This window comes from Caenorhabditis briggsae (assembly GCF_000004555.2).
Source record: "Caenorhabditis briggsae complete genome, chrX, whole genome shotgun sequence".
Taxonomy (NCBI): Eukaryota; Metazoa; Nematoda; class Chromadorea; order Rhabditida; family Rhabditidae; genus Caenorhabditis; species Caenorhabditis briggsae.
The window spans coordinates 13,967,969-13,983,683 of NC_013491.2; the positions used below are offsets into that span (position 1 = coordinate 13,967,969).

Sequence of the window (15,715 nt, forward strand, 5' to 3'; positions counted from 1 at the left end):
TTCGGTTTTTGTGTTTTTATACTGAAATGTGAAAAAATCAGGTGTTCTTTAAAAACCAGCAAATAACTGAAAAACTAGGAATTTTTTAAAAATCCTGTGAAAGCAAATGTTTCGATCTCGGTTTGGTTCACACTCTCAAAATTTTTCAAAGTGATTGAACACTTGACAGCGGAGCTTCAAACCCCTGAAAATGATCGAAATCAACTGAAAACACGCTTTTGTATATCTTCTTAACCGGTACTGTAAGAAAAGTGCGTGTTAATTACATGTTCAAACTGTGCATCTGTGTTGTGCACGTAAAATTTTCAGAATTTATAATGAATATTTTCCCAGGTAATTCTTCATGATGTGTTATTTGAGAGAATCCTCGTCGTACTCCGTTTTCCCAGATCCTCAAAGTCATAACTTTTCGATTGAAAACACGTTTTCGAAAACAACAGTAGGGAAAACAATACTATTGTTCGTCATTCTCATTGCCATGTGTTTTCCGAAGATCCACATGCCCGGTCAGTTTAAACACCAACGTTCTACTTCGTACACAAATGTCGGTATTTCTTCAAACAATTAAACGTTACGAACATGCTCGCGACGGTCTCGTCTCTCGTTCTCCTCCATGAGATGGTTCAAGGTGAGGCTGATTTCTTCTGAAATGGAAAAGTATATTGGTGAGGGACGGTGCTCTGGTGAGAGAGATAAGGAACACTGTTCTGTTTAACTAATAGCGTCACGAGAGTTTCAAACATCTAAAGTAAATACGCCTGAACCAACTTTTCGCATTGACTTTCAATATTTTATAAAAAATGATATTTCTAAAGATCTCGGTTATTCCAATATTATAAAACATTTAGTACCGGCAAATAAGAAATACGAAAACGTGATTTTCAGTTGATTTTTGGCATTTTTGGAATTCCGGAGTTCGGCAGACAAGTATCCGATCACTTTGAAAATTTTGGAGTATGTAAAACAGATCTAGATTACAAACTTTGCCTTCACAAATTTTCAGCTATTTGCCGGTTTCTGAAAGGCACCTGTTTTAAAGTTTTCGGTTCAAAAATCAGCAAAAAATAAGTGTTCTTGAGAAATCGCCAAATAGCTAAAAAATTAGAAATAGTAGAAAAATTCTGCGAATGCACAATTTTCATTAAAGGTCTATTTTATACCCTCCCAAATTTTTTTAGTGACCGGAGATTTGAGAGCCGAGCTCCAGACTCCTGAAAATGGTCGAAAGTGATCAATAAGCAAGTTTTTGTATATTTTATTGGCCGGAAACGGGTCTAGAAACCTGTTTCAATGTTTACTCACTTAGTTGACTTCCAACTTTCTTTAACTGACGAACCGGGTCAACTTCAATATAATCGTCATCGGGATTGGCGACAAACTGCTGAAATGAATATCGTCTTATTTTTCAAAGACATTTGCCTCCATTACTTGATATTTCTCCATGATTTGCATGTAATCAATGGATCCAACAGCTTCTTCCGGGATTTGATACTGAAAATTCCTCGTTTTGCGTAAAATGTTTTCATTGATACTAACGAAGAAATGGTCATGTCCTGCTTCTACAACACGATTCTCGTACGCTGAGCTGTTACCGGAGAGCGAAAACGACTGAAAAAAGAAAAATTCGCTTATTTTTTGCTCTGAAAATTCCTTACCTCGATTCCAGCCAACGAAATCGGATCTCCGGTTCCAGATATATGCTCCGGCATGTACATCTTTCCGAAACTTCTGCTCACCTCAAAGAATCGATAGAGATGGAGGGGACCCTCACAGCATAAAGCTCTCAAACGATGCTCCGCTACCCGCGCATTGTTTAGCAGGTCTCAGCCGTCTCTCACTCTCTCGCCGCGGCATGTGTCGATTTACGAGATTTGTTGTTGACGCTCAGAGAAAATTGTGTTTTTCAAAACGTTTCTGCTGTATTTTCAGCGAAAAGATATAGAAACTGTTAAAAATGTCCTTTATGCTCATTTTTACTTCAATTTTTCATTATTCATTAATTAATTATCTTTCAGATGACCGAAAGCACCACGACTGGCGGAAGTAATGATGTAAGTTGAATTTAACGCTTTATAAATCGCAATAACTTTAGTAACTAAGTTGAAAAACATTAGTAAATTCTTTCAGCAAAAATATGTGATGGGAAAAGAAGAATTCTGGGACGATATCAATGATCCGTATTGCCGAAAGTTGGCAAACACTGACCCAAATGATGTTTATCCAAGCTACAATCCAGGTTAGTGTTTTATTTTCTGATCAAAAATCTTGTTCATAGAGGTGCAGTGCTATTTCCTTGCTGAGGATTCATGAGAATTTACGATTTTCATGAGCATTTACGATTTACAGGCCCTGAAAACCCCGATGGCTCCGTAAACTTTGAGTGTCACTGCGTCAGTCATTTGGTTGCAAGCCCATGTGGATATGAGTTCAGGTACACAAAACCAAAACACAAAATGAGAAAATAATTTGGTTTTCAGAGAAGCGATTTCGTGTCAGAAGACGTCAAGTGATGAGGAAATGGAAAACGGCGCGTGCGGCGAACAATTAATGGCGTTTATGGAGTGCGCGATGAGAACTCAGTGTTTCAAGAGTGAGTTTTTAATGTTGCAAATTCGAAGAAAAGTCGAAAATCGCGTCAAAAGGACACAATAACGGTCAATAAGATTCACGGAAAGGTATTTTCCGTTGATTTCCGGCATTTTTAGGAGTCTGGAGCTCGGCTGCCGAGATTCCAATCAGTTTGAAAGTTTGAAAGGTGTAAACCAACCTAGATTAGAAACTTCACATTAAAATAATTTTTGAGAATTTCTAGTTATCCAGATAACTTTTAATTTCTGAAAAACACCTCTTTCTGGCCTAATTTTGTATTAAAAACGTGAGAGAAACGTGTCCCTCAGGAATCGGCAAATAGCTGAAGACGCAGGAATACTCAAAAATAACGTAAATGAAACATTTTCACTATAGGTCTGTTTTTCGCCCTCCAAAGTTTCCAAAGTGAGCGGAAATTCGTCAACCGAGCTCCAGACACCTAAATATGGTCTAAATGACCGAGAAGCAATTCGAAAATCCTGTTTTGTATATCTTTTACCGCTAATGTACAGTGATAGCCAAGAGAGTAACAATGAAGTTCTGTTAGAACTAACTAAACGAGAGAAATGCCTATGCGAAAATTAGAAAAGTCAGGTGATCAACCAAGCGAAAGATGAAAGTAGGCTAGTATGAGAACTTTCAGAGTTTCACACGCGACGTCAATGAACTATATGGATCAAAATTAAACTGAGAAAAGTTACTCAAGAAATCATAAGAGCAAAAGAAGTTCATCTATTGTTTGAACTATTGGTCCATTCGGTGAATGGAAATGCATTCACTTGAAAATAACTTGATTTTTCTTTCAAACTAACGGTTTGAAATATAAAAAATTGGGGAAAAACTCGATGGGAATAACAATCATTAGGGTACAAACCGATTTAGGGTTACGAACCCCATAATTTCGGGTGAAAATCACAAATAATTCGAGTTCTGTACCGGCAAATTGTGGAATTTGTACACATATCGCTTTTTTGTAACCTGTTTGACCCCCAAGTTGTTGTTCCCTCCGATGAATTGTGGAAAAGTTTTTAAAAAAACTTGAGATTGAACTGGAATACTCCACAATACGAATTTCAGCCAACGACTCTACACCAGAAGAGAAACAAACGGGGAAATGAGCTCGACAACGACTCCATGGCAACAAGTACCCAATGTTTTTTTCCATTAATATTAGTTTGTTTTTCTGCTGATTGATATCTCGTTTTTTGTTACTAGAAAATAATTAACTTCCCTTCTTCCTCTTTTTCTTCTCTCCCATAACCTTCTATCCGTCTCAACCGGGTACATAGTAGTAGAAGATTGTAATGAAACCGTTGTTATCTCTGTTTTTTTCCCTTTATCACGTTCCTCTCGGTTCAAGGTCCGATCAATTACTATCTTTTTGTATCGCTGTTCTTCTTCTTCTTTTTTCCCCTAACTCAATCAATTTTTAGATTTCCAGTGTGGATGATGCAAGTACCGGACCATCTGTCGGTGACAGGTGCCGACCTCATGCAGATTGACCCTTTCAATAGGCTGGTGAGCGACATTTTTGTTACATAAAGACGGGAATGCATGTCTTGGCATCCCCCCAAGAGACGAGACGTAGTAATATGAAAAATGCATTGCGTTTTCCTCTTGAGGGATATAGAAGAGAGATGTTGCGAAACATTCTTTAGTAGTTATTTGTTTATGAATCTTTTGTTGCATACGTATGGTGGAGTTCTTGTCTGTAGGAAAGTCATACTAATCAAACTACATAGATGGGTCTTCGGTTAAAAACGAGACCGAAACTTTCAAACTGAGGACTGATCTAAAATATAGATATTCTTTGGTAAACCATATTTATCAAGTCAAGTTAAAATATTTCAGATGAATAAATTCGAGTCGACCAGAAAAGCAGTTTTAGAAAAAATGAGTGTTCCGGAGCACATCACAATTAATGGAAATTCGACATTTGTTCCAGAAGAGCGAAGAGTGTTTCGATCAGCTGTGAGTACTACTTTTGTTCTGCAAAAAATTCAAAAGGTTCTAAAATTGCAGTCTCTACGAATGGAAGTTCCAAACCATCTCAACGTGTTCGACCTTTCTGAAGATTTAATGAATCACAACAATAATCAAAAAATGGTGAGTTTGTTTTAGATGATTCATGGATAAAATTGGATTTTTCAGGTGGTTCCGCCATCACTAGAATCATCAAATGTAGCGAATCCATACGAAGAAGTCAAGTTGATGCAGAAACGAATGGGTGAGTGGCAAAATATATTCAACAAAAAAGGAAATGAGAACTTGCTCATCTGGAATTTCTTGCTCATCAGAACTTTCTCATCTGGAATTTTTAATGCGAGTTGGGCATGATTAGCTCAAATTCCTGGCAGACAAGGTTGTGCCATGGCCGGCTGAACAAGAAGAAAAATTGTGAAATCCGCGGCCGGCTCAAACTAGCCGAGCTGTTTCGTAAAAAAATTGTTTGAACATAAACCTAGATTTGAAACTTGAACGTTTTTCAGGTAAATCGAATTTAATTTCGATATCAAATTTTCGTTTTCAGTTGGCCTGGTGAACCGACTTGGAGTACTGGAAAGCCAAATTGTAGCACAAAAGCGAAGAGAAAAGGGTCTTCTGTTGATGTTGATTGGAGCCGTTCTTCATATTGCATACAACTACCTCCGACGTTGATCCCATTGTATTAATACTTTTTCTACCATTAAAACCGAACTTTCTACACCAAACTTTCACATATTCACGAGTATTTTGTAACTCATCTTCTCCTGTTCATACGCTTTGTACTTTACGAGCATTTATGTACATCGAACTACTGTTTTATTTTGCTTTAATCCATGTCACATTCAATTGTTTTTCGTCACAATCAACGATAGTCTCATAGCATTTTGTATATACTAGTGTGGTTTATTTATGCATTTTGAGAAAACGATACCGAAATTTACAAAATAGAATAAATAATAATATTGAACTATTATCATTCAGCTAGACTCCATGTTGGCTCGGTTCTGTGTTGCTGTAAGACAAATGGCTTCTGATTTCGTTTCGTACGGAAATAACAAAAGCCCCATATGAGCACAGCTATCAGTGAAACAGCTGTGAGACCAATTCCCACACCGAGAATGATATTTGGAACGGTTACGGTGTTAAAGTAAATGTAATTGACAGCATAATCTTTCATCACTACTCCAATTTCCAGAGCAAATGCAGGTAGGAGAGCATTGGGGACATTTGACATGGTTCTATAATATAGCATTTTTCAGTTTTTAGAATCTTGTCTTTGATATCTTACGTCCAAGATAACGATTTGAACACTGGAATTGACAACATCATTCGGAATGTTCCCCCAATAGTACTTCCGGTTGTCTAAAATGCTTTAATATCTCTTAATTTTCTTTCTATGGATTCATACCGGGTTGATATAGAAGGTCCCTGGATTGTGTTTCTCCGGAATTGGCCTAATTCCAATCATTGCGTTTGTCACCTCTTGCGGTGCTCCATAAAAGTGGGGTGCCGACAGAATCGCTCCGAATGGCAATGGAATGTTTTGTCCCGGGATACATTGTGCTGGTACCATTCCCTGTGGCATGATATAGGTTCCATTGACATGTGCACCATCACAACATGTGTTACAAAAGTTGTCGTATTGGTTGCAATCAATTTGAGCGCAGTTTCCGTTATCAGTTCTTGTGTGGTTTGGACCGCATGGCCAGTTTGGGAAATAATTCTAAACATTTATTTATAGTTGCTGATCATAAATTATAACGCAAGGAAACTTACCACTTTTTCAACATTACCGTAGCGATATCCAGGCATCTTGATGGCGTCATATGAATCATCTTCAACTTTGAATCCATAAGTTGGAATGGAGTTTACTGTTTTGCTCTCGTGGTAGTGAAGATTATATTTTCTAAACATATAAAGCTGAATTGAGATGGTTCGTTTGAAAATACCTGCACAAAAACGATTGGAACTGAACGACAGAGTCTTTTTTCTGAATTCCCGGCTTCTGAATAGTTCCGTCACACGATCCCCGAACGTCAGCAATTTTTTCATCCTTCCACCATGGCAAATGTGTCATTCCATTCCATGATGTTATTTGCCCGGTGCTGAAAACAACTTAATTCTGTTTGTCTCTTCAGTTTCAAACATACTAGTCAGTGTTGTCTTTTCCAGTTCTGATTGTATAGTTTCCATCGGAGGTGTGACTGTACTAAAAAAACAAAAATATTGTTTCAGTCAGAAATTAATTACCAAAATACCTGTGGGAAGAAGCCACCCATTGGAACTTGAGGAAGTTGAATGGGGTTTCCTAATATCGCCAGCAGATTCTATAATCATCTTAGTCTTATGGTTTGTTTTGTAATCTTTTTATCATGCCACGATTTTTGTTCCTTTTTCAAAGAAACTGGAACAGTTTAGAAGGGTGTACCTTGGTAAGCGGACTGTTAATCAAAGTGATAAAGGGGTCATTGTAGCCGTCGAAAAGAGTTCCGGCAGCTGATACTGTTCTAAAAATAAGGAAACAGTGATTTATGTATGAGCTTTAAAAGAAATTTACCTTATTGGTTGTTCGCCAAGCAACATAGCTAGGATATCCATACCAAGTCCAACAACAGGTCCAGCAGGGTTATAAAGTTGCATGAAAACAGTACTCTAAAAGTTTTCCCGCATTATGAATTGTCTTCAAAATTACAGTCTTACCATATAGGCGGTGTTTCCAAATTGAACACTATCATTTTGGTAGCAAGTATCACAAGAGCGAGTTGGGTCGAAAACCTGGAATTACACCTCACTGATCACGCCAAAATATTCGAATCCTTACCCATGTCTTATTATTCATGTAGTAAATTTCTTTATCATTGTTCCGGAACTCAATATAGTCTTTGAATTCCGTTTCGCTGAAAAAATCAAAAAATAGTTTAAAAGCATTAGTAGTTCTCGAAATCAGTTTGGAATTTCGTCAGTGTGTTTGTATTAGTCGCATGAAACACACATTTTTGAGTTATGGTTTGAATATTAGAGGTACAAAAAACACGAAATAGTAACGATAAGAAAGAAATGAGAGTTTATTGCTTAATTCAGAGATCAAAATGTGTAAGAACAGAATGTCGTTTGATTTTCCGATGTTCCACAAACTTTTGCGCTTTAAACTCATCAAATCTCATATAAATATCATTTCAGTTGCAATGAAAAACATTTATTGCTATTTTACAGCTTTCTCAATCTCTTTCCCTTCAACACTATTTTGACTTTTATCACAGCACAAATTCTAGTTTTTCATCAATAATGGTTAGGCACCGCTATTATGCTTATCACATTACAAATTTACAGCAAAAGAACAGAAATCAGGAAGAAATTAACGTCAAAGAACGCGTCAATCAATCCAACTTACGCGTAGGTATATGGTCCGATTTCGAGCATGGCAGGAGTGGCGCCATTATATAAGACCTCATCGGGATTAGTGACATTAAAAAGATGGAATGTCCATATTTGAGTGGCTGGGATTTTTGACCAGTAGAATGTACCCGTGGGGTATTGGCCGTCGGATTTTTTTCTGAAAAAAGATGTCATAAATGCCCGCGGTAACGTCAAAGTTTGATTCAATTTATTTTGGTCCCCGTGAGGTCTACATGATAATGATTAACTGGCAAACAACTTTTTCATAAATGTTTTGACCGTTAGCAATTTTTAAAATCTTTCTCAAATATCAAATAGAAGAACCGTGACACTTGTAATAGAAGGGGCCCACAAAAAAAGGGCGTATTTTACCGTTGTTATCTCCGTTTCTGTGAGAAATATCAAAATAAACTCAACTGACAAAATGTTTACAATATTATGATAAACATTCTGTCAGTTAATTAATTCATGCTTTATCCGACGGGAAACCAGAAAATGACTCAAAGTTGACAGCTAGTGGGTTCTCCTATTTCAGGTTTACGGTATGTCATCCCTGTTCGAAAAATTTCCAGTCATTTTTAAAACTCCTGCTTTTTAGCTTTTAATTCGTAGGTGATTTTCATCAAACAGTTGAATTCAAAATACTAGGAAAACTTACTGAAGGTAAACTTGAGAATCGACGATAGATTGAAAGATAGCAATAGGGAAAGGAATTAATAAAAATATACCTAGAGCAAAAACTAAGAGAATAACGGCGGCTAGAATAATTGTCACAAATAACCTCATCTTGTACCAGTAGTCGCCTTCAGTAAGCACACCACCAATACCGCCAATCCGTCAGTCTGCACTCCGACGCTTATCATTTTTCCCTTTACAGAGACCAACCTCTCTGGCACACAATTTTGCTTTTTCCTCCCTCTCCACCTCCTCCTGCTCTTTTTCATTCGGTTTCCAATCAAAAATTGTCCAATTGAAACTGCTTGATGGCAATATCAGTCACGACCCTTGTTTTACACACTGTTTTATGTATTTCAGATTTTGATAGCGATGTTGGCAACGGGTGTCAACCACGTTTTGGCAGAATTGTTGTTGCAATAAATGGAGGAAAACTCATGGCGATAAGACAACACTCCTGGAATAGTTCTCTTTGGCACCATAAAAGTTTTTATCATGTTTTTGAGAACCAAGATGTTCTTTAGACCAAAAACTTTGCTCGGTCAGAAATCAAAAATGAAGAAATTCAGGTCAATAAAAAAAATGGATAACCAATCAAAGTAGCTCCAAACAAATTAAATATTGCTGTTGCGAGTTGAAAAACATTGAAGATAGTTCCATATATATATATATTACCTGGGTTTGTATGCAAACAATTTGATTAATACAATTTGCGAACGTAGTATGCCTGGTTAGCTGCAACATTCGAACATAACCAAAAGACTTGAAATTGAACTGATTTGTATGAAACATCCCTTTATCATGCGGAATTGAATTTCGATATAGTGCCTGTAATCTATATTTGATAGACCCAGAGCACCCGAACTACGAAAGCGATGAAAATAAACTTTTTCTCAATGAATACGTCCTTACTGACAAAAAAAAAACGGTGATTTGTGATTCTATTAGTGCTCTCCAGACATACTATCAAGGTGACAATGTCTTTATTCCTGGAGGTAACACATAAGTTAAAAATTAGACGATAATCCCATTGCAGCACTTATCAGTCCAGGTTTCAAGATGTTCACATGTTTCATTCGTGCATTATTTCAATAGTTTCTACTGTATTATTTGATCCATTTGTCTGATTAGTTTTTGATAGACCTAAAACATTCTCAAATTTCCCATTTTAATAACTTTTCTTTTTCCTGTTGTCTTCGCATTCAAAATTTCCAGTTTCAGTAAATGAATTGCCAACCAATTTAAAACCAAGTGAATGTGTACCATGTTTGTGTTTTCCGTGACCAGAGTATCCAAGACTATACTTTCGGCAAGCAAGTGGTGGAAAATTCGTATTTGTCACTGTTCTCAATTTTCGATGTTTGATTGAAATGTAAAAAAGAATATTTCAGCAATTTCGACAAATTGAATCATGAACAAAAGGATGGAATCCACATATGATCTTCAAATGTAACAACGAAGTCTGAAAGGGATTTCTGACTTACAGGTTCATTCTCGGAGTTAATTTTCCTTTGGAGTTCTTGACCACGTTAACTCTGTTCAGCTTACAACAATCTGACCTATGCAGGGAATAAAAGATTCGTCAATCTTTGAATTATTCCCGCTTCTATATCATGCTTCTCGGTGATGATAACAAAATGGTTATCACGCGTGTGGTTGAACTGCATAGTTATCATAACGCTACATTGTATTTCAGAAGCGCACATTTGATAAGTACTAAAGAAAAATGTTCTTAATATCAAAAGTTTTACGAGAATATCGCAAGTCATGTTAAGAGTGACAACAATAATCTTTCAGAGACGCATACATTGGAAATGAAACATGTAACGTCCTGATTTCCAAGAGACGGTTACTGTAAAAATGGAACAAATCTAATATGGATAAAAACTAGCAGATAGAAACCCAGGCTGTATATGCAAAAAAAGCTCTTATAAACCGCCATACTACTCAATTATATTCAATTATGTTGAAGATATAAACATTTTGAAAACTATAAAATTGTTTGTGATAATTTGAAAAACATTTTTCTGTTGAAATAATTCGATACCGCTTTAGTAAAACGAGATAATTCAGCTCAAAGTGAGTTCAGCGTTCAATCATAAGATTTATGGTATGCAATGTAACAAGTGTCTTCCGTTTCTAAAACACAATGTTTCTATTGTTGGAATCTCTTTTTGAAGAAAGACAAATTCAAAAATATGTCGGTGCAATTTTTATATTCTATATATATTTTATCTTCAAACATCCAATTTTCTGTATATAATCCGCAAAATTGTTGGAAACAAACTAGACTGCTTTTGTAAAAGACAACTTTCTTGAAACAGGATGCAAACATTTTGTCTTTCCGACCAGCATACTAAACTAGACATTCCTAAATTTTCAGCTCCATCTCTGTCAAATGTTTCCATTGAGGTTTGCGTGTCGGTCAATGATTATTGATAACGGTTAATAAGTTGCAACGTGAGTAGTTGCCGTCGAGCAATTGTACAGATACTTGCATTTTTATTGTTCAGAAGAGAAAAAAATTAAAGCATAAAAGCAGAAGGGAGAAAGATGAGCGATTGAGGTTAGGAAAAATTTTCAAACAATGAACTGCATGACCTTTTCAGCCATTGTTGCAGCATCTCTGAACACAAAGGAGTGTTCCACATTATCTTTCTCCAGAACAACATGTCCACGTGTCAACCGTTCGCTCATTCGCTCTCCTTGCTCAATTGGACACCATCCGTCGTTTTTTCCATAGTAGAAGTATATGAGATTTCTGTGAAACAGCAGAGTCTCATCCAAAGTGCCAATCTGAAAGTTAAGAACATTATAGGAGCCGATGATGAGATTAGGTGGAATAAAGTTGTCACACCTTATCGAGCTCATCATTGCAGAGGTGTACTATGTTGCGGAAGACATGCATGTGAAGAAGTTCAGAAATTGAATCAACAAGTTCGGGAGAGGTCTGGAAACTTTAAATGTTTGAAATTTTAAACAATAACTGCTTTATACCTGATCAGAAGTTAGCTTCATTGAGATTATACGACGTTTGAGAGATTCTGGCATAAGATCAACCCAAAAAGAAAGAGTACGAGCAAGCCAATCGTTCTGTCGAAGAGTCTAAATTTTGAATTTTCTATAGTTTTCCACAAGTTTGTTTATTACCGACACCACCTTCTTCAACCGTATCCCATGTGGCGACTCGGTCATTCTCTCAATGGTTGGGAACAAGCAAACCGCTTTTCTCAAGTTGAAATCATCTTTGATATACGGTAGAATGCTCAACAACATGTAAGCTCCGGCGCCATGTCCAAACATAAAGACTCTGTTTCCTCTTGGAAGGTACTCCTTAACAAAATCCAATTTGTGCTGCACTTGGTCACCCAGACTGAATCTCTCTGCAACGTCATCTCATGGTTCGTTACTTTGAGTTTTCTTTTTGATGAGGGTGGGTTCGAAGTCGCCTCCTTAAGGTCCAACACCAAGCATCACTTTTTCCCTTGGGTCTATTCTAAAAAGAAAAATTGTCAACGTACCGTTGACTTTGTGGGTGTTGGAACAACGGAGCGCTGGTGGAAGAAGAACATGGTTCAAATGGGACAATGTGTAAAATAGGAAGTTGACACGTCTGTGACCAAGACGTTCTTCACGAGCAATTAGATTACGGATCAGGCGCCTGCCAAAGTCCGTGTAGAAACCATCATTACCAGGATTTCCTGAAAAAATGAATTTTATGAGACCAGAAGAACAAAACACAGAAAAAGGAGAAGGCAAACATGATTGATGGATGAAAGTGCATGACATGACAAGACCATCAGAACGGATCATGGGATGCATGTTTTCAAAAGAAGTGTTCCATAAATAGAAACTTGATAATTTGAAATTTCATATTTTGAGAAAGGATTTTGAAGCCTTTACATACAGTACCGGTCAGAGAAGATATATAGAAAAGCGCATTCACAAGTTTATTGACGGTTTTTTTTACAAATTTCAGGAGTCATTATGACTTGTTTTTGTGCTAAAAACTTAAAAAGCAGATGTTTTTCAGAAATCCGAAAATAACTGAAACACTAGGAATTTTCAAAAATTATGAAAATATGTCCGTCAGTGTAGGTTTGTTTACGCCCCCCCCCCTAATTTTGAAGGTGATCGGAAACTTGACAGCCGAACTGCACTCATGAAAATGGTCCAAACCAACTGAAAAACACATTTTTTATATTCTATGGACCGGTACTGTACGTTCCTTTTAAACACAATTATCTCGTTACCTACAAAGGATATCAGAAATTTGTCATCTGATAACATGTTGAAAAAAGAATTAAATCATTTTCAGTTGACGAATTTTTGATATCTTCTGAAGGAACCGAGGTTATTGAGCTCAACGTAGAATGTATAAGGTGGGCTTCTCTCAGAATATTTGCGGAATGTTTTTGAAACAGTACAGATTAGGATGAAAAATGACAAATCATGATTATTCATTCCCCACCGTCCATCTCTGCCAGAACACGATCTACATAAAAACATATCATGTTGCATAAACAAAATCATTGCAGTTCAAAACAACACTTTTTTCGATTTCCAACCTGGAATCATGAAAATGATGATCCTGTCATCCTTCTCTCCCTGATTCTCAACTGCCAACACTTCAGAACTCAACGAAGTTCCCATCACCTGCAATCAATCATTTTTCCATGTTATGAATTTGTAATGAGCACGACACTGAACAAACATATTTGTTTGCTTTATCTTTTTTGTACTGATTCTCCACTCTTCCTCTCCTTTTCCTGCCATTTTTAGGCCTGAAACACGTGGAATGATGAACACCAGAGAAGAAGAAGCAAGGCGCTACGTTTTCTATTTCCCGAAACTTCGACACTCAGACACTGTCAACTCGAAGAGTCAAATCTCAATATTCAACTATGTTAGCCGACAGCTATTATCATGGATGCGAGCTGTAGGTTTTTTAACTGAAAATGCAGACTAGTAATTATAGGTTTTCAGAGTATCAACCCTGCGAAATCGTCTATTGCTTATGATGATGTGGAAATTGGAAGAGAGATAATGTAAGTTTTTTCTTTACTTACCGACATACGACTCCATCTTCCACTAACTTCCACCCATTCCACATTTCTCTCAATATCAATCATATTGACCGAGCCACGAACTCTTCCAGTGATACGATCAAACGGCATCGCGTCTTTTTCTTCTTCTTTTGAAAAACTCATCTCAGGAAATAATAATATAGTAGGAAACTCAAAAATCAGAAAATGGCAACAAGCTTTGGGAAGGTTGCGCGGCAGGGGGAGGAGTGGCGATTTGAAAAATGAGATGGTCCCAATAGAGGAAACGGAAGAAAAGGGGGTGTCGGCAAAGAGATAAATATTCGCCGAGAATTCACTTGGGGGCAGGCGGCATCACCAAAGTTTTTGGTGTGGGGGGCTCATTCTTTTTTGATGCCCAAAGACCACTAGTTGACAGCGATGGGAAGGAAGGGTCAGCAGGATCATCTGTGCCGAAGAAGTTCAGTTAGAATCAGTTAGAAGAAACTGGAGATAGAGGGACATTGAAATTGTGTAACATACGAATTTCGTACTCCAAATAGTGGAAATGAAATAAAAAACTTTTAAAAAACTTTTGTCGATGCTAGTTTTGAAGACATCCAAATAGAATATACAGTACAAGTCAATAAGTAAAAAACGTGTTTTCTGTTTTGTGTATTACGGCAGTTTTGAGCATTTCGAGAGTCTGCTAGACTATCAATTTTCGATGAATAAAAACATTCTGGAGGGTGTAAAACAGACTTGAATTGAAAACTTAGCTTTCACAGAATTTTTCGCAAATTCTCAGTTTTCAGTAATTTGTGTGTTCTGAAAGACGCCTGTTTTTCTAGGGTTTACGTACAAAAATGGTGCAAAAAAAGGTGACTTTCAGAACTCGACGAATAACTGAAAAACGGAATGATTGGAAACTTGAAAGCCGTGTTCCAGACTCCTGAAAATTGTCAAAATGAGCCAAAATCCACAGAAAAATACATTTTGTGTATCTTATTGACCGCTACTGTAAATACAGATTCTTGGTAAGGATTTTATGAAGATGGGCTTTCAGAACAATTTAGATTGGATTCCAGCCGTGTTGAACTTTGAAAAACCTTTGAAAAGTTTTGAAATATACTCAGCTGTGCTAATAAAACCAGTCAAGATGTGTCCTGAAATGGGCACTCCTGAAGTTTCAAAGAAACTCGAAAATCGTCGAAATTTTAATTTTTAACAAACGACATTTCTTCCTTTTGTGATCCAGTACAACTCCATTTTTTTTTACTTTGACACTGCATTATTTTCGTATTTTCCTTCGATTTCCCTTCAATTTTCAGTTTCTTCAGTTTCCATAAACCGAAAATCCTGACTAATTCTAGCCGAGCAAATTCGTGGGCGGTTCCAGATTATGAGCAGTCTCAAAATCCATTCGCGAGAACGCCTTTATGGCGGAGACACAATTGTCCTATCGGTCCTCGATAATACTTCACTGTTACAACCGCAATCGTTGCGTCACCATCATTGTGTTTGTTGTCTAGTGGTCCGCCGCGCAATATTGATTTTTGGTGTCCAATCCGATTGTTTCTGACAGAAGACTCACCTCGCTCTTTTCTTCTTGGTTTATTCTCACAGAATATGGGCCAAGTCGACACACAAAATGTGATTTTTGTCCCCTCTACTTTCTTAACAAAATTACATGGACAATTTGATCTTTTCTTATTTGCTAGTTAGACTAACACCATGAAAATCTTAATAATCTTCAGACTTGCCCTGACATTCCCCCATAAATTAGATGCGCGCACAAAAACTAGGGGAGGTAGGTAAGCGCGCCCTAATGAGACACCCTCTTCGACGCGCGCACTCACTCGTCACTAGTGTTGCGCCTCGATTGCCGACCTGACCTGTTTTGATGGTTTGATCTTTCTTTCTCTCCATGTTTTACAATCGGATGTCCCCATTCTCAGTCACTCATTTAAACTGCTAGTATTTTATTTTATTTTTATCCTTTCCAATAGTCTTAGCTACGTCCAACACTGGTTTATTCCAGCGTA

The 15,715-nt window shown here is 37.1% G+C and overlaps 5 protein-coding genes across 5 annotated transcripts; 2 read left to right on the forward strand and 3 right to left on the reverse strand.

Moving 5' to 3' along the window:
- Positions 1-564: 564 nt before the first annotated feature.
- On the reverse strand, positions 565-1,715 carry CBG27852 (the record flags this gene model as incomplete). The annotated part of the gene is made up of 4 exons (XM_045240063.1): positions 565-644; positions 1,303-1,381; positions 1,429-1,608; positions 1,656-1,715. The coding sequence occupies 4 exons, from the start codon at positions 1,713-1,715 to the stop codon at positions 565-567; spliced, it is 399 nt and encodes a 132-aa protein (XP_045099923.1).
- Positions 1,716-2,015: 300 nt separating this feature from the next.
- On the forward strand, positions 2,016-3,707 carry CBG16918 (the record flags this gene model as incomplete). Its single annotated transcript, XM_002645141.2, has 5 exons — positions 2,016-2,051; positions 2,128-2,236; positions 2,347-2,431; positions 2,478-2,590; positions 3,667-3,707. The coding sequence occupies 5 exons, from the start codon at positions 2,016-2,018 to the stop codon at positions 3,705-3,707; spliced, it is 384 nt and encodes a 127-aa protein (XP_002645187.2).
- Positions 3,708-4,038: 331 nt separating this feature from the next.
- On the forward strand, positions 4,039-5,247 carry CBG27853 (the record flags this gene model as incomplete). Its single annotated transcript, XM_045240064.1, has 5 exons — positions 4,039-4,107; positions 4,441-4,560; positions 4,612-4,695; positions 4,741-4,816; positions 5,120-5,247. 5 exons carry the CDS (start codon positions 4,039-4,041, stop codon positions 5,245-5,247), a joined length of 477 nt encoding a protein of 158 aa, XP_045099924.1.
- A 301-nt stretch (positions 5,248-5,548) lies between these two features.
- Positions 5,549-8,757, reverse strand: Cbr-scav-4 (the record flags this gene model as incomplete). The annotated part of the gene is made up of 12 exons (XM_002645142.1): positions 5,549-5,813; positions 5,864-5,937; positions 5,984-6,298; positions 6,352-6,481; positions 6,525-6,680; positions 6,726-6,784; positions 6,834-6,902; positions 7,004-7,082; positions 7,268-7,350; positions 7,397-7,472; positions 7,967-8,128; positions 8,630-8,757. 12 exons carry the CDS (start codon positions 8,755-8,757, stop codon positions 5,549-5,551), a joined length of 1,596 nt encoding a protein of 531 aa, XP_002645188.1.
- Positions 8,758-11,226: 2,469 nt separating this feature from the next.
- Positions 11,227-13,823, reverse strand: CBG16920 (the record flags this gene model as incomplete). Its single annotated transcript, XM_002645143.2, has 7 exons — positions 11,227-11,442; positions 11,504-11,596; positions 11,644-11,751; positions 11,797-12,029; positions 12,168-12,347; positions 13,215-13,302; positions 13,716-13,823. The coding sequence occupies 7 exons, from the start codon at positions 13,821-13,823 to the stop codon at positions 11,227-11,229; spliced, it is 1,026 nt and encodes a 341-aa protein (XP_002645189.2).
- Positions 13,824-15,715: the final 1,892 nt, after the last annotated feature.